Source organism: Scomber japonicus, chromosome 17 (genome assembly GCF_027409825.1).
Source record: "Scomber japonicus isolate fScoJap1 chromosome 17, fScoJap1.pri, whole genome shotgun sequence".
Classification (NCBI taxonomy): domain Eukaryota; kingdom Metazoa; phylum Chordata; class Actinopteri; order Scombriformes; family Scombridae; genus Scomber; species Scomber japonicus.
Genome location: NC_070594.1, coordinates 23,486,358 through 23,512,344, shown reverse-complemented (window position 1 = coordinate 23,512,344; position 25,987 = coordinate 23,486,358). Strand labels below are relative to the sequence as shown.

Sequence of the window (25,987 nt, the reverse complement as noted above, 5' to 3'; positions counted from 1 at the left end):
GAAACACAACCAAATGAAGAGAGAAAGATGGTTTCACCTACTGGACAGTCAAACTACTGAGCCCCATTCAGAGAGACAGACAGATATTTTGGCAGAAGAAACCAAATAATTTGACAGTATCAGTTTTTTTCTTCATTCCTCTCCCATTAATCACCTCATGACGACAGGCTCCCCTAGAGGGGCTCCAAAACAAATTTTCAAAAGGAGATAATGTAAGATAGTATAAATGTGTGTGGTTTGGTTAAAAAAATAGTTCAGAGATACAGTAGTCAGGGTAATTTAACTGTTTCCCCACTTTCCTAGAGTCAGAATATAATAAATGCCTTAGGACAGACTTTATTTATGTGTTTGTTGTAGTCTAAAGTTATGTCAAATAGTATTATTAGGCTGTCTTTGCTCAATTTGTTGAGTATCTATTCTATCAAATAACATAATCATGATCATGAAATCCTGGAAGTTAAAGCCCAAGTTCAGTAAATGTATTTAAAATCTGATGTGAAGCTTATATTCAGCTTTAGTAGCCAGAGTTAGTGTGGAGTCTTTTTAGCATTAAATTCCCTCTTTGTGTTTCCTTGTTGAGTTGTAGTGGGAGTATAGTAACAAAAAGGGATTTTGGCACTAAAAAGACTAACATTGAAATATATCTACTTGATTTGACTCATTTGGATGACTGGAGCTTCATATTAGCTGCCAATTAAACATTCAAACTTTTGCATGGAAGGACTGTGGATTTTGACCCCCATCATTTATAAGTACATTATAAAGGGAATCTTCTAATGGTCAGTATGGAGTCACTTATTCTGGAGTCAAGTCTGCTCCTTGTTTCTAACTAATCATATAATACATTCAAACAGGACAACGTGTCAAGGTCAGGATATTAAGAGACTTGATTTCAACCCCATTGCACAGTACTGATGTGTGAAAAACAGTTTCATTATGAGCACATGTAGACCATAGTGATGCTGCTGAAGTGAAAGCTGTTTATCTTCCATCTCATCCAGCACTAAAACTTTGCCCCAGGCAGAAATCTGGTCCACTCACTCTCAGTTCAATGAACCAAACTGTAAACAGATACTGATTCATTTGATATTGATTTTTTTCCAACACACCAGTTGTGACACTACAGTGCTTTGTGCCATAATCTAGAGTGAGGAATTCAAAAAGGATGCCACAATTGATGCTAAACTATCATGGTAAATTAAAGGTACCATGTTGAATTTCTGACCTCTGATACCGCTATAGAGCAGTTCATTTATGAGCGGGTCCCTGTTTAGTTTGTCTTGTGCTCACACACAAGAGTGAACATAAAAGTGAGTGTGACAATTCAGTTGCATACTCTTCCAATGATCTACAGGTGGGTGTAATCGCTAAGAAACGCAGTAATAGGCCAGACAAGGCAGCATCACACTAGAATTTATCATTGCACTCCTAAATATTGTTGAGGTTAGATGGACAACTCAACCACTCACTGTTTGATTTGCAGATTCAGGTGTGTTATGCTCATAGCGGCTGATGTAGCCTCAAACCACAAGGCTCAAGCAGAGGTGAAAAGCAGTGTTCGGTAAGTTGACTTATTACTAACTCCACACTCCCACAATTTCTCCATTTTCAATTTGTAGTTGTAAGCTCTATGTGAGGCTGCCCCAAGTGACATCACGAGACAATTTATCAGACTATACTTTTTCTCCCCAAAAGCTGCAAACAGGCTTACAAATGTAAAATTGCTGTAGTTCCCCTTTAATAAAATCATCTTTGTAAGTGTTTTGAAAGGAAAGAAATGCATTCAACACCTTTGTCCTTAGAGATACTCACAATGCGATTTGGAGGGTAACACCCAAAGTAAACATAACTTCTGTTTATTTACAAGAAAACTCCACAGGGAACCTTTATGTCTGGCCTCTCAGTCATCACCCACACCAACACCCACTCAGTACCAAATATGGCAGCGCTGTGGTTTATTCTCTTTTCCATCAGTTAAAATATAAACTCAAACTGTGATTCATTGGCTATAAATAGTTCACTCATTGTCAGTTTTTACTCCAACAGCGTACAACTCTGAACAACTAAATGACCATATAAACGGGATTAAACCATTCAGTATTTTAAAAAAAAAGACTCAATATCTAGTTATTATTTACTCCTTACCATAAAAAGTTGTACCATTGAGCAAGACACCTAATTGGGATACAACAATTCCTTTATCTTTTGTGTAACTGGTTAATCTTTTTCTATACTTGTGTTTGTGGTGAATACATAACTTATCTCCAATATACTATTAGTCATGGGGATTTATGAACAGAGCATATATATCATGTACAATACAAGCACATTGTAAGTGCTGAATGTAAACTAATACCAGTTGATGGTATAAGGTAAAAAAGTAGGAAATATGCAAGTTTTAATTATAAACCAGCAGGGCATGCCTGCAAAGGCAGTAGTTTGATCGAGTATGTATTTGTCACACAGAAATATATTATCAATACACAAATGAATTTGTTTGTCGAGACACAATCTGCTTAGTGTTTTTTTTTATAGAAGGGCCTAATATTCTTATACATTTGTTATATTTACAATATTTTTTAAAGCTTATTCTGTCTGCAGTCAGTACTGCATTAATAATTTCATGTGGCTTAACTTTATGGCTATCATAATACACTGATTCAGAAAAAGCCAACAATGAAAGGACAAAAACTAAAAGTTTTGGTTAACAACTTTAATTGTTCCATATTAACAAAAATTCAAATATGAAGCTGGACTCGTAGACAAGCTCTGGGACATTATTTAACAGCAGGTGGAGGGGGTGGTCAACATGAAGGAAACCTTAATGGGCTGGCTCTGCAAAAAGAAGAGAAAGAGTAAGCGACATGTTTAATGACAAATTGATGTAATGCACAGTGCCTAATCAGGCATGAGCACCAAAAAACACCAAAACATTATCCAATCTGGATTAAAGACTAAGCTGTTAATGATAAACAGAATGAAAACAGAGTTATCCTGTAAATTAAGAGTTAACCCCATAACTCAAAACTAGAGATAAACCCTCAGTCCCTTTTTTGCCTTAGAAAACTCAAACTGACTCCACATTAATGACAGGATTAACTGTTAGTGACATCTAGAGGAAAATACATGGAACTACACAACATATGACAAGTCATATTTGCTGCTGCAACTCCTTTACACAAAACATCTGTGACTGAAGAGTCATATAACAGATGAAGTTAATGACTGATGGCTTACCTAACCATTCTAACACCTGTGTGTAAAATCCATACACTTCTATATTTACACCCATCAACGAGACTGTAGACTGTGCACAAAATATCTCAAAGTATTCAAGCTTGATGATGCTATAAAAGCTATTTCCCTCAATCTAGAGTTAAATCCTACTACAGGCATATTGTAGATGTTTTTAAATGGTTATTATTTCAGTTCAGAGAATGATCTTAACCTGACAACTATCAAAAAAGATTTCTCTGGTTAAGACAGGATACGATCCACATACCTACACAGTCAAAGACTCATTTTGTCTATAATTCAGGTAGTACATGTGCAATATGGATAATATTCTCAACTATGGGCTGGCTAATCTTATATTATCTCTATAGTAATATCTACAGTATATACAATCACATAGTAAGTACGTTATCTGAAAAATAGATAACCTAAAAAGGACCATTCAGGAATGTCTATTTTGCAAATTAAATACCCGATAAACTACCCATAATACGCTCAGAAATCAGAGTAATTAAATAATGTGGTAAAATCTCATGTTTGACAAAGGTATATAGTCTCACAGTATGTATCATCACAATGTACAAATAATTATATAAGATTGTTAAAATAGAAAAATGTTATGTAATGCTACTTACTGTCCTTCACAGCCTTCTTGCCTGAAATGGAAGAGAAAGATGATATATTAATAATAATAATTTGTATCACTTCATTCACAGTGAAACTTTTACAGTATTAATACCACAGAACACATAAAGAAAATTATAAAGTGCATTTTCTCATACCACTGAGACACTGTGCATTAAATATATTTAAGTGATTCCAGCTGGAGCCATTTACAGCTTCAGTGATTCATGATGCAGGATCATAGCATTTATTCAGCACTACAGAAGCTATTTTTAATTCAAACCTGCATCAAACTTTATTGTTCATGTATTACAATATATTGTACAGACAGTGAGGATAGATGTATGATGTATTTATTGGTGATGTTTACAGATTTATCCAACTCACTCTCACTAAGTACAAAGAGTGACTGCTTTCACCTTCACCTTGTATAATAAGACCAACCACATTGCTCCACATTCAATTTACAAACATACAGATTTTGAACACACTGTAAAGATCAGTAAGACGTGAACTCACCTCCGTAAGAAACCTTGTAGTACAGAAATGTCATGATGCCAAGACCCACCCAGACCTCTTGGTATGTCTTGGTGTAGTAAGGGCCCAACTTGGACCACCAACTTGCAAATGCACGTCCAGCCATCTGAAGGAGAAAGCAACAACACGGTCAAAGGAGAGCTCCTGCACAGTCAGTCAGCACAATGACATAACCTCAAGATTATATAAGCATTAGTATGACTGGGACAGAAGATGACATTGCCCAAAGTGCAATACAATACCACACCAAACTTCATTCACAATTATGTCAATTTACTAATGTATTGCTCCTTGCAGAATTATCTCAAGTTCAAGTGACAGTTCATACTTTTAGTACGCAAGGCTGCAGTAATGTTGTCTTGAGCTAAACTTTAGGAGACAGGTTCCTTCAATCAGACAATTATTGAACATTAAGTTAACTTGGTTGCTGCATCAGAATGACCCTCAGCTGTGTCGGGCCTAGCTAATGACTTTGTCCAGCGAATAAATACTAACAACAAGAAAGGGTAATATTGCGCCACTTTTCTTTTCTGAACTTAAACTTTTAGTTGCATTAGAGACACAATTTTTAATTGACGTAACTATTAAAATTAGCGGACTTATCTGAACTGAACATAACTACAAACGCTAACGGCTAATGCTACTGCTAACATTACAAGCTCGAGTCTACCTCTAACTTAGTGTCAGCGTGTATATAAGTCAGTTACACAAAGGGAGAAAAACATAAACATGTACAGCAGATACATACATATACATATGATATTCACATTGTGGCAATTTAACTTGTCTAGTTAGCCTTTAATCAGTACAGAGAATGCTAACGTTGAGCTAGCCGTAGCAAGAGGCAAACACGCGCTCGAAACCACAATGAAAATAAGGTTAACATTAACTCACTGCTTAGAAGAAATAACAAGGTTTGTGGTATGGTTGCAAATACTTTGCTAAATGAGTGTAAATGCTTGTCTTACCTTTCAGTTTGGAACGCAGCAGGAGGAAGGTCAAGCCGGCCGCTGCTGCTGAACGTCAAAGTCGAGCTAGAGAAGCTTCTTCTGCTCTTCACTGTGTAGTTTTACTGTAATGTTGCTGTTTGTAGCGCCACTGAGTGGACATACACAGGTAACAGTCTGAATACTGACCTATCTAACTGCTGGCTCCATCTCGAGGATTTAACTAGAATTGCAATATAGTCGACTGTAATATTTTCTCACCCATATAGGCTACGCATAAACATACTTATATTCAGTGGTGGAACAAGTATTTAGAACCTTTGATTAAATAAAAGTAGGCTACTGCACGCTGCTTTTTGTAAAATATCCAGGGCCAAAAAGATTGGAAACCACTGATTTCATCTTTAACAATGTTTAACACATTGTTATATTATCCATTGCCTCAAATCTTCATCTGAAAAGTAACTAAAGCTGTCAAATAAATGTAGTGGAGCAGAAAGTAGCCTACCATATTTCCATCTCTGAAATGTAGTGGAATATAAAGTAGCATCAGATGGAAATACTCAAGTTAAGTACCTCAAAATTGTACTTAAGTACAGTAGTATTAGTAAATGTACTTTACCTTCTACCATTGCACATTTTGGTTTATACATGAAAACTTAAGTCTGGGGATTATGTGCTTCTGTACACCAAACATTCATAAAAATAAAAAAAAGCCAGCAACATTTTTGTACTTTACATATACACAATGAATTAATTGACATATTCAGCACAGTCAAACATATATCGTATGTACAGTATATAATGTCATACAATACAAATACACAATAAACAGATATTTTAAGCCAGAGAAAAAGAAACTATGAATTGAATGGAAAAAAAGTAAGTCATTAAATTAAATAGAATAAAATGAAAAGTAAAAAACAAATTCATTAAGAGGGGTGGATATCTATAACCTTTGTCGAGAAACAAACTGGTGCATCTATAGAGAATCTGTCTGTATTTTATTCTTTAAAAATCTTATTTAATAAAATTAAACATGATAGTTAAAAGAATCACACCATGTAGCATTGATGATGACTGTAACGGGCAGCGCCATTGCAAACTTGCTGATGACATCACTTGATTATTGTACTTCTTCACATGTGCCCCCCAAACAAGAACTTCATCACTTAATCCATGTATTTAACGATAGTGCCAAAAAAACAATTTGGGCTCTTTGTTAAAGGGCATGTCATGAAAACGTGCCAACTTGGTGGCAATCTCAGCTGAGATGGCCTTATCTGAAAGTTGATCTGTGGAAGATATTGTTCTAAGCTCCTGTCTGGAAAGATGCCATAAAGTTTTGGCCCTAAAGTTTGTTCTGCCAGGATTGTAATCATCACACTCTCCAACAACAGAGTCCACACCCTGCAGGATGGCATCACAGAGCCTGAGGACCACCTGGTGAGGCTCCTCTTCCTCACAGTGCACATGGTCAGGAAAATAACACAGGTATGGGATAAATTTGAGGGATTGGTCTGCCATTGTTTGCAGAACGTAGTAGACATTACCTGTTGGGTCTTGCTCGATTTTGGCAGATAAGCTGCATTTCTTTTATATAATGAGTAACTGACCTTTGAGTAATTCTGTTGGCAGGTGGCATTTTCCAGGCTTCATAAATCAGAAGACAAGATCCAAAACTGGCATGTCGGAGGACTGTGAGACTGTAACTGTGACAGAGTTTGATGACTAACATACAGTACCTGCTCATGCTATCAAACCTCACACCAGTTTCCTTTAATTTGTAACTTTTTAGTATGTGTTCTCTAAAAATCAGCTGACAAAATGCAAAACATGAGAACACACCCACCCAACCCCTCCACCCCCACCCATCTCACCTCCCTTTCGATTTCAGTCACATACTGTTTACCCACTGCACTTTGCCTCCTTTTTAAACTTGATGCTACTGACTGTTACACAGTTTTAGACTTTCCAGAGGAACAGATTCACCATCTCTTACGCTATGTTGTTCTGCTTTAGCTGCCATGACGTGACGTGGGAATGTGAGGTGAGGGTGCAGCTGCTCCAGTTTGTGCCATACTGTGGCGGTCCACCGCTTCACCATAGTGAATCAACAAATAAAACACTGGCACTGCTCTCAAGGGTAAAAATGTCACTGTGTTACATGCTCTGTTGCTGGTTCACCTACTTTCCCAACAATCTCTCAATATGAAACCAACAGAGAAAAGTGAAGGCAGAATTAAATTACTTGCTGTATATTGCAGAGTCATGAGCTGCAATAACCCCCAATAGGAACCTGAAACTTTCCCATTAACATCAGTGCTCGTGCTTCCTATCTTTACATGACTATAGTAGCGTAAAAGCAAAACAAAGAAAAGGAAACCACAAAGTTTCCAGACAGGTCAGTAATACTATTCTGCTCTTCTTTGAAAGCCAAAGGGTACAAAGTTTATATCAGAACACACAGGAGTGATTTCATCCTGTGGGCGGGACTTTCCACTGTTTTTTGTTGCCACACTCCAATAGGGACGAAGCACCTTGTTTCAGTTATGAGCACCTAAAGGCCAAGTCCTATTTGAAGGGACTCAGTGAATACAACACTGCGAATATGAAAGGACACAGTTGTACAGTGCTAACAATCTATTCTTTGTTGTAACATGCACTACAATAGCTGTCTTCTGTGACTACAGCTCAGCAACAGGTATGTAAGAGATTTGTGAACAAGCCATCTGTTTTTGCATATGTATCTACGTTATGGCAGAGTGTTACTGGCTCTCTCCTTACTGCACAGCCTTTTGTTTGAGTGTTTGCATGTGTATACTTGCATGTGTGTGTGTGTGTGGGTGTGGATGGGTGCGTTCTTAACATGACTAATCAGGCAGTGAAGGCAGCTGACATTAATATTTTGGGAAAAAAACAAAACTGACAGTGCTGCAGTCCCCCCTTTTCCGTGTTGTGGCTTTCTCTCCAGTCGATCATTTACTCATCTATGTCTCCTGGACTGTTCCAAGGCTAATTTTGAGCTACGCTTGGAGACTACATGGCTTCAGGTGGAGCGGAGGATGACGACAGAGGAATCCCATTGGACATTGACAATGTGCACATGCTCCTCCAAGGTCAGTTTATTCCTGTACTTTTATGGATGTTGTGACATGTGATGTGTTGCCGTGGGGAATCACAGTGGGCGTCCGTCTTTGAAGCGTGTCAAGGAGATACTGTTTCAAAGTGTCTTGTGTTACTTTGATATGGTTATGTACAGCATGACTTTATAACCCGAAGAAGTGGCTAGAAAATAGAAATGAAAGTGGTGAAAAAACTGTATCTTCTTAGTGGTTGTATACATTTGTTGATGAGTCCAGTCTTCTGCTGACATAATGCTTACACACTCTTAACAGTTTTTTTGCTGTCTGATCGCTTCAGTTTTATTGCACCTATAAGACAGTTTCGCTCATAAAATTCAGCTGTTTTTTAAAAAAAAATCAGGTTTGCCCTCAATTACACTCACTGTAGGAGGACACTCTTCACATTTTAGTTCTTAAGATATATAGATTCAGATAAAACAGATTTTTGAAGCTCTTTTTTATTTGAATGACTTGTGTTTGGTCAAAATTACATAGCAGTACCAAAAAATATTTCTTCAGAAGAGACAAAAATCTATTCAGTCGCTTTGCCCTATATTCTAAAATGGGAAACACTCAAATGTTGACTGTTTGTCACTTATTGGCTGCTTAATTTAATTTCCTGATCAAACAGGCCTGCAATCACATGCATAACTGCACGTAATAAATTGTTCTTATTACTTCAGGCAACATAACTACTGTATACTGTATGTAATGATGGCTATATATATATATACAAATTACCATGGAAGCCAGAATATTAATCAATCGGACAAATATTTAGTTACTTAACATTCTGGTACTCCAAATGGGTGTCTCAAATGTAGCAGCTTTTAAAACTATGCATATCATGTCTTTATGGAAATGTACCTAAAATATGTGTTTCATCTCTATGAATAGTGCACATAAGCACACAAAATTATTTAACATTGTAAATGAGTGTTTTTTAAGTACAGATGTGCTTTTATCAGCGACTAGTGCCAATTATATCCTTACACCCTTTTTAAAAAAAAAAGGATTATATTGTGCAGCAGGGAATATTTGACATTTAAGTTTTGATTTTGCACCTAAATAAACAAAGCCAGGTGTCTGAACATGAAGGTGAATGTAATCTGCATGATAACTAAAGACTGAAGTTATGAAGCAAATCATAGAAAGCATGAAAAACATGTTTGTGTCCAAAATACAATCTCACACCATGAAGTCATGCTGGCATTATATTTGTTTGTGTTTTAGTTTATGAGCTCTTAAAAGCCTCATGATTGGACTATGATCTGAGAAATTATATTTAAGTGAGTACATATCTATCTTACAATGTGCTTGAGTATCACAAATAAAGCCTCTCTCTGCTGAGCCTGTTGGGTGGAGTCGAGTGATTAAATAGCTCTGGACTTGTCTGCCTTTGCCAGCTCTTAAACAAACAGCCGAGTCACTGAGTCAGATTCATAGCCAAGTGTGAGCCCATGAATCTGGAAGTGACGAGGTGCTTTTCTGATTGCCTCAGACACGGCTCCGGGGTCCTTCACTTACTACACATGGAATCATAAAACAGCCCCGACACATGTTTTTGTAATTATAGTCTTGTCTGGTTGGCGGGAATGACACTGAGATATGCAATCATGCAGCATAAAGCCAGGACAAGTGCTTATTAAAGTGATGCTGATAAAAACATAATTGAATTAAGAGCAACTTTTGTAGTGTAGTGATAATCATTCATACTTTTACGTACAATTGCAAAGTATTTTATACAACTTGACAAACAAGTGTTTGCGGGAAATCATTCTTTTCATTGTTCCACAACACTTTACCGTAAACTTTTATTCTTTGAGCTAAATCTCAACAATCTGACTACATTTCCAAAACTGCTTTCACATTTATATTAAGCCTCCTGTCACTTCCATACCGAATGGAAAGCTATTATAATGTTATATATAGTAAAAGATTTATGTTTTGGCAACAGAAGCTTAGGATCTGGTCTAGTAACTCTGGAGATCCATGTGCAAACCATAGCCCTCAATGCACACATATGTCTGTCTTGGACTTCATTATGGCTGTAAGTGTGTGTCTGCATATATCTGCTATGTGTGTGTGTGTGTGTGTGTGTGTGTGTGTGTATGTGTGTGTGTGTGTGCTTCAGTATCTATGTCTCTCACTGTCTTGCAGCCAAATTCCATCTGATAGCCGTACTTTCCCCTAAAGAGGAAGCCATGCACTTTGAGTTCAGCTAGTGGGAGAGAAGGGAGTTATATGTTGTTTAAATAGTCTCTTCAGTAATAATACATGGCTTTATTGACTACTGGTTGCAAACATGGAGTGTCGAAAAGTCCTTGAGTCTCCTAGGGTTGGTGAGTAGATTTTGCTGCAGCTCAAATCTGGGTTCCCACTGCTATAATAACATTTCATTATCTTTTAACAAATAAAATATTCTACACAGAAACAGTCATTCAATATATACATTTTTAGGAATATGCTGCCATATATCTAATAATATGTGTGTGCATTGTGTTTTATTAGTCTGTGGTTTGCAGTCCAGTTTAAACTGAAACCAGACAGAATGGAAAATGATAAGAAAAATTAAAGTTGCACATCAAATTTTCTGCCAATTTCCAACAACATATTCTTCTCTATGTGTGCATCATATAGCAAAACATGCATGAGAAGCGATAAATGGACTTTCATATAAAGGAAACTGAGAGACATCCAAGGAATACAACTCACTATTTCATTACTGTATATACCTACACACCACGCTGCTGTCAAAGTGTCTCTAAAGGTCATACCTTTATTATAGGGAGAGTGGAGAGATAACATTAATTAAAGGGAGAGGGTTACGGGGTGTGGCATGCAATTAAGGTCCATAGGTGGATTCAAACTGCAGGCTTAGGAAGTCGTATGACAGGTTTCAAACAGTAGGCAAACTTGACATGCCATGGTGTCAGACTGTCTGACACAAGTTTTTAAAATCCATAGAAAATCTTTTGTTTTTAATACTAAGAAACTAGCTTGTGTGCATATAAATGACGGCTTATCTTCCCCTAACAGTGGAGCAGGAACAGATCCAGAAAAGGACTTTCACCAACTGGATAAATGCTCAACTCTCGAAGGTATGTTGGAAAATCACATCTGTGTGCAGTGCTTATAGAATAATGAATGAACATAAACTTTTGAATGCATTTGGAGATGGAAACAGGAAACTGCAGCCACCTTATTTCTAGGACAAATCACATATGGCTGTACATTTGTAATGGTAAAACAGCTGCTGGAGCAATTGTAACACTCTGAATACAAAATGTACATCTTTTGTGTTTGTTTGTTGGAGAATATAGTGGAGATAGGCACTTTTGCTTGTATTCCATGGCCATCCTGTAATTTTAAATGCACTGCCTGCTGGCATTTTACTTTCATGTATGAGCTTTATGAGAAATTCGCAGGTACTGCATTTAGTGCCGAACTTAATCTACACTCCACCTTCTAATGCAAGAGACTGCTCAAGCAAAACCTGATCAGAAGTGCTGATTAAAGCTTTGGTCAAATATTAGCACTCTCTCTAGTAATATTTGGACTCGAATTAATGCTTAGATATAAAACATTTTGTAGTAAAAAGTGACATGACATCATGCCGTGGTAGGGCTGTAAATTATATTAGGCAAGCCGTAGAGTGACCTGCTGACTCACAGTAAAGTGCAGTGAAGCAGCTCACCCTGGATCTGGCTGGAAAGAGACCTTGAGCTGCTTGGGACACAGGCACAGAATATAAATAGTGCTTCAGTGGAGCAGAACAGCACGTAATCTGAACCCAACCTGCTCTTCATAACTGCATGTCCATATAACCCTCCAAAATCACTTGTTAATAACTTGACATGTGTTACAACAATCTGAGTTCGCTGACAATCCCCCAGCACGAGATACTGTAATTCCTTTATGTCTGGAGGACAACACTTACCCTTGTGATACAAAGACTTCTAGATTAATCTATTACAGATTCATAGCAGTAGGCAGGGGTGTAGGTTCAGTTTCAACTTTGGTGGGAACATTTTTTTGTAGGACAGCCAAAATAATACTGTATGTGTACTTTCTGTCTGTACTCTACTTCTCTATCAATCTCTTTTATAGGTGCATGTCTGCACACACACACACACACACACACACACACACACACACACACACACACACACACACACACACACACACACACACACACACACACACACACGTACACATAAACAGCATGACTCTGCTAAATGTTTATTAAGCTGAATATGCATTTGCTTATGTGCCTGAAATTAAACTTGTATCATGATTTCCTCATATTTTTCTTTATTGATAGACTACTGAACAATAAATATGATACCAAAATTACTATTTAAAATCTACATATCATAGACTGTCACAGTAAATGTGTAGAAGCCTGTAGGTAATGTGCTGCTCTGTAACTCGTTGCTGTGGGCGACAAAACTCAAGAATGTCATGATAGAGCTGCAGTGAGGCTCAAATCTGTCTTTAAATCATCTCTAAAACTTCTATTTATATTAGTTTTCATTTAATCCCTGAACTTATGGCTTGATCTTTCACTATGACATGGAGCTCACCTGAGAGGCCATAACTCACTTTTGTGTCTGTGCTGCTCAGGCTGCGGTTGACATGTTTTTATTATGAAATGATGCCTGACAGTCATAAACAGATCAGTTGCGCAAGCTGTGGCTAATTTAGTTAATAAATAATGCTCTTGACTTAATGACACACATGCAATAATAACTCTACCCTTAAACCACTCACAAAAAAGGGGAGAGATAGCATTAAATATTTCTCTACTTCCACTGCTAGTCAAGAATGGTACAACTTGAAGTTGAGGGAAGTTGCCAGATCATCAATAATATCACTTCTTTTGCATAAAACACACAAATCTGGTGATCCTGCAGAGATTTTACCATCAACATTACATGGAGTTAAAGCGGCTAGATCGTTGGAGATCAGTGAAAGTAATTGGCAGCGACAATCCAGCTGATATTAGTAGGGACATATCCCAACTGTCCATACCTAAATCTACTCTCATGCCAGTAGGTTTTAAAAGCTTGGGTTATGGCGTTATTTGTAAAAGTTCTCTATATATAGCATATAAAAATAATTGTTTCCAAAACTTTATATACAGAAGTTTACAGTATGACCTACAATATAGTTCACATTTCCAGTAAACTATGTTGTTTCTTGTCACACAGATTGTTTTTCCTCTTTGGTTTACAGAAAGACAAGTGTGAAAGAAATGATCAGCATTTTATCACTTTATCAAATGACACAAAGAAACCCTGAACAACTTCCTGTTTTGTGTAAAATGCAGCAAATTTCCCTCCAAATATGACAATGTGACCCAGGGTTATTTATTACTCTAATCTGATATATATTTAGTATTTTTTACTTATGTCTCAAATGGTTTGTGAAGAAAAACTGATCTTGATGTTAAGGGTTGCTTTTATGGCAAAAGAATCTCCAGAGCAGCTTAAATGCATTTGCAAGCTGCTACTGCTGCATCTTATTTTGATGTTTAAATGCAAATGAACAAGAACATTTGTTGAGAACATCTGCTGAGATTCCTGGACTCACCCAGTCCTCTAAATGTGTTGAATAGTGCAGCCAAACAGACTAAATAATACAACCTTACCTTGTTTATCATTACAGAGAACGCCTCCCTCATTTGTGTCAGACCTGTTTTCTGACCTCAAAGATGGGTCGCCACTGCTTGACCTGTTGGAGGTGATGAGCGGACAACATATGGTGAGTCACTACAGTGCGTTTGTGTATTAAATGACTTGTACTTAACAACTAGGCTTTATGCAAATATTGGTTGAAGCAAAGAGACAAAAAAAAAACCATGCTAAATTTGCAGATATGTTAGCTTAAGGATTACCATGTTATCACAGCACTGTAAATTGTCTCCACAGAAAAGACAAAGAGGCCGTGGGGTTTTCCAGCAAAGGGCCAACATTGAAACAGCACTGAACTTCCTCAAGAAAAAATCTGTAAGTTTCCACACACGCCGAAAAAAAAAACAAAAAAACATGGCATCCGAATCTGTTGCATGTTTTGTGATTAACCTTTGTTGCGGTTGGTTGGTGCAGATCAAACTGGTGAACATAAACATCCCAGATATCATAGATGGACGGCCTTCCATCATTCTCGGCCTTGTGTGGACCATCATTCTCCACTGTCATGTGAGTGCATGTGGTAATAGTAGATTAAACCACCACTTCTGCTTCTGCTATATGAAGAAGTTTGATTTCTAGATTTCTATTTAGTAGATTTCAACATATTAGTATGTGATATTAAAAGGGTATTTATCATGAGATTGACCAATTCGAATCTGGAGACTTTAAACCTGCACTGATTCTAAATTTTGATCAGATTTCAAACATTTATGAGCAAATTTGACGATACCAATAATTTGATCAATTATATTTCAATTTCTCTATCTCTGTTTTAGATTGAGGAGCTGGCCAGCACTCTCTCTTTCAGCTCCCGTCACTCGTCCCTCGACTCTTTGGTCAGTGTGGACTCCTGGTCCGGCAGCCCAATCCCAGCTAGTCCAATTCCTGCAGGTCGGACATCGCCCCTCCACAGACGCTTCCGAATGTCCGCCAGAAGAGCCCTGCTCATGTGGGTGAGGGACCAATGCCAAAAGTGAGTTTTTAAGCAAAATTATTCATGTGTTACACAAAAGTGCAATATGTTTGTTGTTGTTGAATTCAGTGTGGATATTCTCCAGCCTTTTGTTAAATCAAGCAAAGCTAAAGTAACTGAAATTTGATGACCCTGTTTGTTTCGCCTTGTAATAATGACTCTTTTTTTCTTTGTTCTTTCTTACTGCATCTGTTTTTGTCTCTAGGGTCGGTTGCTCTATCAGCGTGAAAGACTTCAAGTCGAGTTGGAGGAGTGGAGAAGCCTTCCTGGCCATCTTGTGCTCTCTCAGACCACAGCTGGTGGATCTCTCTTTGGTCCGGTCGAGAAGCAACCAGGAGAACCTGGAAGAAGCGTTTCACTTGGCTGAGAAGGAGCTCCACATCGCCCGCCTGCTTGAGCCTCAGGGTGAGGCAGACGAAATCACTTATATGTTTCAAAATTATAACTTTTTAAATTTTTATTTGAAATGCTGCTCTTAATATAAAACATTCTTGAGAAACAAAACTAATTCTGGTTTCATTTAATGTCCTTTAAGGCATCAACATGAAATGGAAGTGAGTTGCTGCCACTCTGAACAACAATAAAGTCTTTCTCTGTATTTTCTTTCACTTAAGATGTTGATGTTGAAGACCCAGATGAGAAGTCCATCATGACTTATGTGGCCCAGTTTCTACAGTACTCCAATGACATGCCAGCACCTGATGACGATATGCAGGTTAATCATTCATTTAAATCACTATGCCACATTGTCTTCACACCTACCAAATACACAAGACTTATTTCCCAGAGCATTGCATTTTTAATGTGATGAAATCAAGATGCAGTGTAATTACAGAGTAATAGACTCGCTGCTTCAGTTGGATGTTCAATACTCTTTCGCCCCCTGCTGCCTCTCTTCCCAGCTACTTTTATATCTGCAAACTGATGGGTGTTAACCATCTTCCCTGCCCTCTTCTTCCAACTCTTTCTTTCATGCTTTCTTCTGTCCGGTGGTGGTGTAGCTGTTTCCTCTGGCTCAGCCCCCTTGTTTCTCACCTGTGAACTTGCCTACTCACTTTACTCCAGCAATTGCTGTCTCGCCATTACGCCAGGTACTGTAAATATACACAGAGCAAAAACGCCCTTCTTCAATTCATATTTGTCATTCTATATGTCTTTCTGTCATGCAGCAATTTGCATGAATGGGGCACATTTTTATTGCCAGACTATGTTCATTGGATGCATGTTTGTGCCTACAAGAATCACATTTTCTGATGTGAAGTTTTGAACCATTTGGATTTCTTCTGATTCATCCAAGGTTAAAAAATCATTCTACTCAAAGAGCTCAATAACAGTCTAAGTGTATTTGTTATCTGTTTCAATCTTGAAAATGTAGACATCTCCCAGTGAGCGTGCACGAGAGGTGACCCGCTGGTTGCAGCAAGCCTACGAGGAACTGTCAGAGGCGTGGACAGCCGCAGAGAAATCAAGCTATGCAGAAAAATATCAGGTAAGGTAGTGAAAGAAGAAAACATTCATTGATGTGCATTATTTAGTATTGTGGTGGAGTGGTTCAGAGCTGTCACTGTGTTTGATTCGCAGGTCTTTCAGAGCCTTGCCGGCAACTTTACTGAACAAAAGAGACCAGTGATGACCCTCTTCTCTGCTATAAGACGATGCCCCGACCTGAGTCAAGAGCAGCGTGCCCTCAGGACAGCGTTGGATCATCTGGAGGGGGAGGTGAGGAAATAAGGAGTACGGTTGCACTCTGCCCTCAGAAGAGCAAAAAGTCATACTTGTCTTGCTTTCATATTACATGTTTTGGTTTAGATGTGTGACCACCACCAGTTTTAAACCATGTTGCAAATGTGTGTGTGTGTGTGTGTGTGTGTGTGTGTCTTCCATCCTCCAGCTGCAAAGATGTAAAACAGACCTGGATCGGAGTCTCCCTCCTCCTATGGATTCTGTGGCTGTGTGGCTGCAGCGTGCGGAGGCGGTGCTATCAGAAGAGGTGGAAACAGTGAAAGACCACGCAGATGCTGCCAAAGAAGCAAGAGCTCAACAAGACACTCTGAAGGTTTGAATAATAAAAGATTTCCAACTGTCATTTATTTGGAATCTAGAGAGAGGGAACAAGAAAGTAATCAGTATGCAATCGATGGTTTGAAAAGGGATGTCATACAGATAATGATTATTTGCTCAAAACATGAGCTTCAAATCAAAGATATTTTTAAACATTTGATCTTCCTTGTTCTAAAACACCCTAAACAAACACATTTTTAGTGTTCTGAAAGCCTGAAATAACAACAATATTTATACTATATGACATGAATGGGGCAGATATGAGCACTGTGTAGTGTATATGAACATGCAGCATAACAACATTGTGTTTATGTCCCTATTTGTTGGCTTTCTTAAGACTTTAATTAAGGAGATAAGCCATCACTCCAGTATCCTCGACACTTTCAACAACATGGATGACTCTGGGAACATTATAGTGCCCCTTGAAAAGTTTGATGAGATAAAAAGACGGTACGTGATGTAGCTTCTTTAATCACTGTATGTTTTGAATTTATTTTCCCCTTAGAGATATTTAAAGTGGTATTAAAATGATCTACAGTGCCAATAAAAATCATTGAATAATGTGTTTCCATTTTTTATTTGGGAAAAAAAAGATTAACCAATGTCCGAGTCACAGCCAAGTATCAAGGGATCAAGTTGGAATTCAAGGAATCCCGTCACACCATGTTGGACCTCATGGGCCGCGTCAGTGCTAAGGTTGAGTACTGGAAGGCTCCATACAAATCCCAAGAGACAGTTCTTCAGCTTCTGCAGGACTGGCATGTGAGTTCATATGAAAGAGGAGGATGTGAAACCTTGTTACACAAGTTTCAAAAGCAAAGTGATGTCAGCTGCAATAATATGCGCTGCTGTAACAGCAAATGGCACAGTTACTGTGATTTAGTTATTTTAATAAACAGATGTGAGCATATGCACTGTTTCAGCTCATCAGACTGACTCAGGATCTGATATTATTAAACTTATGTATAAATCCAAAAAACTTGTCCTCTTGATTTCAGTCTTGTCAAAAAAATGGTTAACTCTAATAAATTATGTCCTATGAATAACCAGTGACAATGATGATTTTTCTTGGTTGTCTAGGAAACAGTGGAGCGCCAAGGTCTGCTTTTGATTCTGACGGATGCTCTCCAAAATCTGAAGGAGAAGGCTAATGTTTACACCAGCAAAGCAGCACTAGGTATGGACTAAATGTGTGTCTGTGATATGATAAGAAGAAAAGATAACAATTTTTTTTTTTACATCACAAGACAATACTTAAACTCCTCACTCTCTCCTCCCCACATGTCTAGATTCCCAGTTTGTTACTCGACAATTGAAGGAAGCAGAAAGTGAAGCCGCACTGGTCACACAGGCTGTGGCGACTGTGAGGACGACAATGGAGAGAGTGGCGTCTGCGTGGGAGACTTACGACAAGTGCCTTATCTCTCTACACACATGGCTGACACAGAAGGCACAGTCAGAAACCCAATCTGCTGCTGAAGGGATGCAGGTAACGTTTATGACTCTCGTTATCCAGTCTCATGCAGGTTTAAAAGGGAGCAGGAAGTTAAGGTGCTTCTTTTACGGCAGGATATGAGTGAGTGGACGTCGGTTCAGGCTCAGGTGAACGAGGTGGGAAACCTGCTCATCGAAGTGACAGAAGCTTCAACCAGCCTCCTTCTGGCCGAGCAACTCAGCAAGCTCAACAAGCAGTGGGCTGAATGCATGAAGAAGACGATGTTTGTAAGTATGCATGTTCTTAATGCACATTTTACATGAACAAAGAGTTTAGATTAATTAATACTAAGTATTTGAACTGGTCATAATCTCCACAGAATTAAACTAAAATGTTTTTTAGGTGGGTTTCTTCCGGTCTTTTTTAATTTCATTTCAAATTTGGTAGCATAAAAAGTAGCTTAAACTCGCATGTGGTAACAAAACATATAGATATCCAATGAGGGTTGTGACCCATAAAGCATGTCTTTTCTAGGAAGTGTCATCGGAGCTTGTTGTTGGTCCCCTGTGTTTTCAAATGGTGCGTGCACTGTACCATGAGGCTAGCTGGATACTGAGACAACCGCTGGAGGTGACATCAGTCACACTGAAGGCTAAAAGGCAGAAACTACAGGTTGGTAAAATTGGCAAGATGAATGCATGGATGGGAAATCAGCTGCAAAACAAAGATGACATTTTTTTGTTTTTTTCTATGCCTGAACTACTCTCTCTCTATGGTGCTTCTTCATTTTTCTCTCTGTCAGCTACTCAGTAAAAAGTTAGTGGAGGCGGACATGTCATCCGTCGGTCCATCCCCGGACAAAGACAGCCTTAAAACTCTCCAAGAGGTATTCTTTTGATAAAACTCACTCACCTAATGTAATGCAGTTCAAGTGTATTATCCTCTCTCTGTGGCACCAGTTTTATGTGTTATTTCATATGGCAAACTAAGACAAAAGTTCAGTGCTAATTGCTTGTATGTGTATGGCAGATGCTGGTGAAAGCAGAGAGGACCTGCGGGGAGCTGCAGCGGGCCGCATCTGGGCTAGAGGGCCGGCTGGCAGAGCTGGACCACTGGAGCACAGAGGCCCTGGACTGTTACCAGCTTCTAAAGGACAAAGAGCAAAGAGGACGCTCTGCACTGCAATCTACAGCTGAAGTCAGTAAAATGAAACTGTTTGCATCCTTTAATTTGGCATTTATTTGTTGTCTTGGATCAGTCAATCCAAAGGAGTCTGATTTATAGTAATAATCTTTATGATTCTTGGCTTTTTTTGCATCTTATTTTGCCTCCACACAGGTGTTTGTTGCTCTGGGGTTTCTGTACTGTGGTTTCGAGTTAATACTTGTACAGCTTTTTTTATGAATTTTCACTTGATATGCCAAAAGTGGGGACCATGTGTCATTGGATCCCTCATGGATAGTGGATAGCTTGCATGCATGATGAAATATAACTAATATAACCAAATCTCAGTTGACCATCTCAAATGCAATGACTTTATAGCGAAAATAGAGCATGAATATGTCCTGTAAAGTTTTTTAACAGCTATGCTTATGTTCGGTTTTGGTCCTCCTTTTGTTAGGGTTTGATTTCTCGAAGTCTGCAGCTGGAGAACCAGGTTGTGACTGAAGGACAGAATCTGAAGGATCTTGTGGCACGAGTCAAGAAATCGTCTTCTCTGCAGCACCTCAGTACCACAGTCATGCAGGACAGGATCTTAGTGACAGTCTCCCAGTGCCAGGTGGCTTGAATTAATGTATGGTAACTTTTTCAGTTCTTCAGTAACTTGACCACCTTATCAGATCTTGTTTATTTTTGCCTTTTTAGGAGATTCTTGGAATGTTTAGTTCCCTTGGCTTTAGGATACCTCTTGGTGAAGCTCCTGAACCAACAGTCCATCAGAAAAAACAAGCAGAGGCAGGATTATTAGTTGTGGCCAGAACCAAACATGTAGACCAGATTGGGAACATTAAACTTCAAACCCAGGACCCAAGACAACTTTCTTCTCAGATTCCATCTCAGATACCTCAACAGAGGACAAGAGGACTCCAGGGTCCAGGGCCTAAAAGTTACACCCATTCCCAGAACACAGGAGGCGAAACAATGATCGTCGTACCCCATGTCCAAATCCAAATGCTGCCTCAGTCTGTAAAGAAAGTTGAATCTGAGGCCATGATCCAGCCACTGCCATTTGCCCAATTCCTCACTCAAGCTTTAAGTCAGAGTCAAAATGAACAACAAGCTCCTGTTGGACCAAGGTCTCCAAAAAGTCCACTGCTATCTAAACCCACACCAAGTTCACCCACAGAAGAAAAGACAGGGTCATCCCCCTCGCAAACCCACAAATTCCAGCCTAAATTCAGAACAAGTGAGCAACCAAACACTCCACAGAGTTCTAAAACATCTCCGCAGCAACTAGTTATGGTCCGCAGTGAAGTTCATTCAAAGGCCCAGTCAATGGCGAGGAGCAGGCTGGAGAAGGCCAGGTTTCGTTTGCAAGGGCGCATCCAGCAAGCCATCAAGTTATTTGGCGGCAAAGAGATTTCAGAGGCCCAAGCCAAGAAGAAACAGGTACAGTTTTAACATTGAGGGATACTCCAAAGTCTGAATTTTTTCCACATTTGCTGAAAAAATTTACTTTTGTTCTTCCTGATAAACCAGCCTTTTTAATGTTGCTTATTAAATACTTAAAAAAGAAGCGTGGTCCTGTTTAAGACTTTAATATCAGAATAGACAGGTTATTTACTGCTCTGTAGTTTTTGCTTTGCATAGCTTCCAGTTGTGTTTGTGTGCGTTTGTCCAGCTGTATGTCTTTCTGTGCAGAGAGCTTTAAAGATTCTGCAGCCTGCCTTCCTTGAGGAGTTCCTTGCTGCAGTGGAGGGGTTTGGGGCCTTCTGCTTTGGGCCCCAGCTCCAGGACCTGATACTCCTTTCCGACTCAGTCAGAAAGCAGTGGGAGGTATGACAGGGACTTGACACTGAGTCTATCAAAGATTCACATCTGTCATATAGATTCAAACCAAACCAATCTAAAGGCTGTAACTATATACCAAAGATGTTTTTTTATTGTTTTCTCATCAATTGTAATTCAATGCTGAATGATATGATATTCAATCAGAGTTTCTTACACTCTAGGACTTCTTCTAAATATATTTTTACTTTATGTGTTTGTATTGTTTGTAATTTGTAACAATATAACACATACTCACTTAAAGAAAAACTAATACATTTAACAGAATTTAACAACCTTTTAAACCAATTGGTTTGGCATAACTAACTTTGTTTTTTGGGGGGCGGAGGGGGGGGTTGACCAACTGTCCTTAAAAATGTTCCCAAAGTAAGTTTCTGCATGTTTGTGTCACACCCAGGATGTCCGCAGAGAAATGGCCGCCTTTATTCCTATATTATGGTCTAGTATAGGAGAAAAGCGCTCATTTTCTATTGTGGAACGTGAAATGCATACTAACTACGTTGTGCTTGAAGCCACTGACCAGACTGACCATGATTCTTTGCAGCAGCAACAGGTATTTGTGCAATTGATTAAATGTGGCATTAACATCTGATTGTGCTTTGTGGCAAACTGTCTGTGTCTAGAAGAAGTTCAGAAAACCAGAGAGAAAGATATCTGAGTTCATTTTCACAGAAATTAACATTCCTTCCAGGCTGTCACAGAAGGATATCTAACCATCGAGGAGCGCGTTGAATCACTGCAGGAGCTTAGTGAAACACTGACACCAAGAGAATCCTCCTGCCTCGCAACAGACCAACTGAAGGAAACAGATGAAATGCAGGAGACAAAACCCAGTGAAACAGATCTCCTAGATGACAGGTGAGATATAGTAAAGATATCATGAGGTGTAATGTATTTAATATAACATTAATTTAGGGAATAAAATGTTATTAGATGTATTTGTAATTGTCAATTAAAGGTGAACTGCTGCATTTAATTGAAGCAGAAGCAGCTCTTTCTTCTTTTTAACCAATTGTCACTCTGTAATCCTTCAAGTCTGTTAATTCTAATGAGATGTTTGTTGGACGCAGTGGTTTTTAACTCACCGGCCTTGACCCCCCCTGCCCCCCTCCATTAAACATTTCTCAACTCAGCAGGCGACGGCAGCTCTGGGGAAACCCCCCGCTGGGAGCGACTGGCGTGCTGGACGGCCCGCAGCTGAGCAACAATCTCCCACAGAAAACATGCGAGGGAAGCCCACAGCGAGACTTCTCAGCTGTGGGTTATGCTGCGTCAGGGCAGCTTCACCTTGGTGATATCCTCCGACTGCGAGCTCAGGACGTCCCGACAGTGAGCGAGGTGCACCTGACACAACCTAATGACCTCTCGAGATCTGGGCGGGAAGCTTCACTTCAAGACAAAGAGCAGCCGCTGAAAGCCAGTGTACTACACATTCCAGAGAGCAGTCAACAAGTCCAAACTCACATCCAGGTATGAAGAAATCACATGAATGTCCCACTTTTCTTGCTTTTCTTAGGTATTTTTGGATTTAGCAGGCAGCTAGAAACAATTTTTGCACTTTTTAAAGTTTGAAAAACATTTTTCTTAACCTGTACATCTAATTTGGTGTAAAGGTATTGTATACTTCTCAGTAGTGTTGGATTAGGGTGATGGAGATCATTGAGTCATCTTTTCTTTGGATGTGGCTCTCTCTAACTGTAATTTAAAGAAAATGTCATTTGGACTTGTGAGACACGTGCCATCTTATTTATTAGGAATGATACATTATTTTCTGTTGCAGCTAAATTCATAAGACACATGACCTGACATGTATAATTTATATCAAAGAAAGGAAAGGAAAACTGCACTCTCAGAACTCTGAAGATGTTTTTATTGTGAATTCCAGATATTGATTGATCTCAGCAGATCTTGCAGAAAAAAGAGAGAATCAGATTTATGAGCGTGTGGCTACCGCTTGCTTGTTTGATGTACACTTGTTGAAAAAGAGTTTCCTTCAGTTTATATCTATTTTTTACATTCATTTTTTTCCAGTAGAGCATTTAATATTAATATCAGACAGAGTTTGCCTTGTGTTACTATACGAGCAAACACAAACATGTAAATATGATGTGACTTCCAATATAAACCAAATCAGAGTAGAGTGTGTATGTTGCACGTTAACTACTTTATACACTGCATTTAAAGGCCTTCCTTGAAGTCTTCCCAGTCAGAAACAAACACAGGCTGACACTCACAAGTCACAGCAGCAGCTTTGGCACTAATCCTCCATAATTGGATATGCGTGCTTCGCTCCATCTTTTTTTCGCTGCTCTGTTACCACGTCACTCTCCCATCTCCCAGATGGTTGTCAGGGGCGACACTGTGGAGACCAAGCAGGAGGCAGAGTGGACCGTCATCCCAGAGGAAGCTGCCGCACCACAGGAAGAGCTGTCCTCCGAACAGAAAGTACCTGAAAGGTATAGTTTAGTGTCTCATTTAGGATTGAATTGACATTTCTGCTGTTTTAAAATCACAGTAGGACATAATCCAATATTGGAGTCTATTGGATGTTGTTGTCATCTGGAACAGCAGCATCCTTTAAAAGTGACAGTTTTATACTTAAAAAAAATAAATACTAACAATTTAATGTGAATTTATTGTATGTTATAGTCTGTCTTAACTGGGGTTTTTTTCATTTAAACAAACATAATTACTCCAAAGGCGTATCAGTCTGCTGTGTGTCAATATGATTCACTCCAGTAAACCACCTCCATCCACTACAACCTCAATAATAAATGTGAAGTCAAATTATCACCATTAGATGATGTGAACAAAAACGGAACATGTATACGCTGTAGAATTTATAGCAGAGCTGTTGTATTGTGTATTAGATTGCACAGGTGTACCTCATGAAGTGGTAGGTGAGTGAATGCAATGTGTATAGCTTTTTATTCAAGTTTAGTATATTTCTAAGCATGTGTGTTGTAATGTGTTTTTCTTTTTTTTCCATTTCATCATTGTAATATCTGGTTTTAAAGTGCTATATAAACACATCATCATTATTATTATTACTATTATTATTATCTAATGTAGAATGTATATGTTCAATTTCAAAGCCCTCAGCAGCTGTTTCATTATAGTACTGTACACAATAATTCTACTATTATTCTACTTCTGTGTTTTTTTGCAGGATGGTGTCTCTAGAGAACTCTGCAGACCTCATGGAGTCTGCAGATAATCAAATGGCATGGATAACAGAGAAACTGGACCGGATCATCAGAAGCCCTGTGGACATTTCCTCCTTGACTCTGGCTGATCCTCGACTGGTATTAGACTTAAAGGTACATTTCTGCTTTGTTCAAACAATGTATACTTTATTTCTGAGTGAAATGTGTGAACATACTTATCAATCTCTGTTGCATTACATAGGAAATGGATGGCAAATTGCAGTCTGAAATGAGACAGCTATCCAAACAAAGTGCTGAAGAGGCCAGACAAGAGCCGGAAGCCACATCCTCTTTATCTCTCTGCCAGAATCTCCACAGCAGTGTCCATCATGTGGAGCAGCTCAGACAGCAGCTACTGAAGGTTCACTCAGCTGTCTGGTCCCTAGATCGCTTCTTGGACACAACAAGCGAAGTTGAGGCTGAGATCTCAACCCTGCAGGCTAAACAGGATCCCAGCAGGCAGCGAAATGAGGCAGACCGGGAACAGGAGAGAGTTTCTTGGCTGCCAGCAATGCAGCAAAGGTTGAAGACTGCTGTGGAACAATCTGATGGTGTTGACAGCTCTTTAAAGGCCGCAGGGATGTCTCTGACCATGGACGGTGCAACTGTGACGTGCCGGGATGTGGTGACATCATTGTCCCAGAAAGTTGAAGAAAAGCAGAACAAACAAGATAAAGACAACAAACAATTTCCTCAAGGAAAGCAGAACATGCGCGAGATTGAGGAAGAGAATACAGCAGTAATGTGTCAGACTGATATTAGGGATGATTCACCACTGCAGGGCCAAGCACAGAAGCAGGAGCATCCCTCTCCAAGTGTGATGGAAGAGGAGTCAGGATTAGAGGCAAAAAGGAGTAGGCTGGAAGGAGAGAATGACACCAAGACAGAGGAGGATGAAGAGCTCAATGCTCCAACACAGATACTGGAGGGGGAAGTCTTAAAAACCAAAAGCCAGAGGAGAAGACGAAGAAGAAAACAGGTGAAGACACAGAAAGAGGAAGACGAGAGTCTGGTCCAGAGGAGAACTGTCTTGTTAGGAGCCCTGAAAGAGATACAAGGAGCAGCTGAGCAGCTGGGGCTGCAGGAGCCCACCCTGCCTGCTCTGCAACAGAGGTATCACACAAACAAATCATTTGAAGT

At 39.1% G+C, this 25,987-nt stretch overlaps 2 protein-coding genes across 2 annotated transcripts in view; one reads left to right on the top strand and one right to left on the bottom strand.

Annotated features, from left to right (window-relative positions):
- Positions 1 to 2,698: 2,698 nt before the first annotated feature.
- Positions 2,699 to 5,472, bottom strand: atp5mj (ATP synthase membrane subunit j). The gene is made up of 4 exons (XM_053336953.1): positions 5,364 to 5,472; positions 4,378 to 4,501; positions 3,870 to 3,890; positions 2,699 to 2,835 (listed from the first exon to the last, which is right to left on the bottom strand). Exons 2-4 carry the CDS (start codon positions 4,499 to 4,501, stop codon positions 2,822 to 2,824), a joined length of 159 nt encoding a protein of 52 aa, XP_053192928.1. The 5' UTR covers positions 5,364 to 5,472; the 3' UTR covers positions 2,699 to 2,821.
- Positions 5,473 to 7,925: 2,453 nt separating this feature from the next.
- Positions 7,926 to 25,987, top strand: part of LOC128376871 (nesprin-2) — an 86,453-nt gene continuing 68,391 nt past the window's right edge. Inside the window, exons 1-29 of the mRNA XM_053336726.1 lie at positions 7,926 to 8,046; positions 8,357 to 8,461; positions 11,507 to 11,568; positions 14,138 to 14,233; positions 14,401 to 14,478; positions 14,578 to 14,670; positions 14,940 to 15,136; positions 15,342 to 15,541; positions 15,751 to 15,851; positions 16,512 to 16,625; positions 16,718 to 16,855; positions 17,028 to 17,192; positions 17,535 to 17,647; positions 17,791 to 17,959; positions 18,278 to 18,374; positions 18,487 to 18,686; positions 18,767 to 18,919; positions 19,167 to 19,304; positions 19,435 to 19,518; positions 19,662 to 19,829; positions 20,254 to 20,412; positions 20,499 to 21,242; positions 21,495 to 21,629; positions 22,039 to 22,194; positions 22,333 to 22,499; positions 22,775 to 23,111; positions 23,982 to 24,097; positions 24,811 to 24,961; positions 25,050 to 25,960. Of these exons, the coding sequence (XP_053192701.1) occupies positions 8,386 to 8,461; positions 11,507 to 11,568; positions 14,138 to 14,233; positions 14,401 to 14,478; positions 14,578 to 14,670; positions 14,940 to 15,136; positions 15,342 to 15,541; positions 15,751 to 15,851; positions 16,512 to 16,625; positions 16,718 to 16,855; positions 17,028 to 17,192; positions 17,535 to 17,647; positions 17,791 to 17,959; positions 18,278 to 18,374; positions 18,487 to 18,686; positions 18,767 to 18,919; positions 19,167 to 19,304; positions 19,435 to 19,518; positions 19,662 to 19,829; positions 20,254 to 20,412; positions 20,499 to 21,242; positions 21,495 to 21,629; positions 22,039 to 22,194; positions 22,333 to 22,499; positions 22,775 to 23,111; positions 23,982 to 24,097; positions 24,811 to 24,961; positions 25,050 to 25,960 (5,318 nt within the window). The 5' untranslated portion in view covers positions 7,926 to 8,046; positions 8,357 to 8,385. The remainder of the gene's footprint in view (positions 8,047 to 8,356; positions 8,462 to 11,506; positions 11,569 to 14,137; positions 14,234 to 14,400; positions 14,479 to 14,577; positions 14,671 to 14,939; positions 15,137 to 15,341; positions 15,542 to 15,750; positions 15,852 to 16,511; positions 16,626 to 16,717; positions 16,856 to 17,027; positions 17,193 to 17,534; positions 17,648 to 17,790; positions 17,960 to 18,277; positions 18,375 to 18,486; positions 18,687 to 18,766; positions 18,920 to 19,166; positions 19,305 to 19,434; positions 19,519 to 19,661; positions 19,830 to 20,253; positions 20,413 to 20,498; positions 21,243 to 21,494; positions 21,630 to 22,038; positions 22,195 to 22,332; positions 22,500 to 22,774; positions 23,112 to 23,981; positions 24,098 to 24,810; positions 24,962 to 25,049; positions 25,961 to 25,987) is intronic.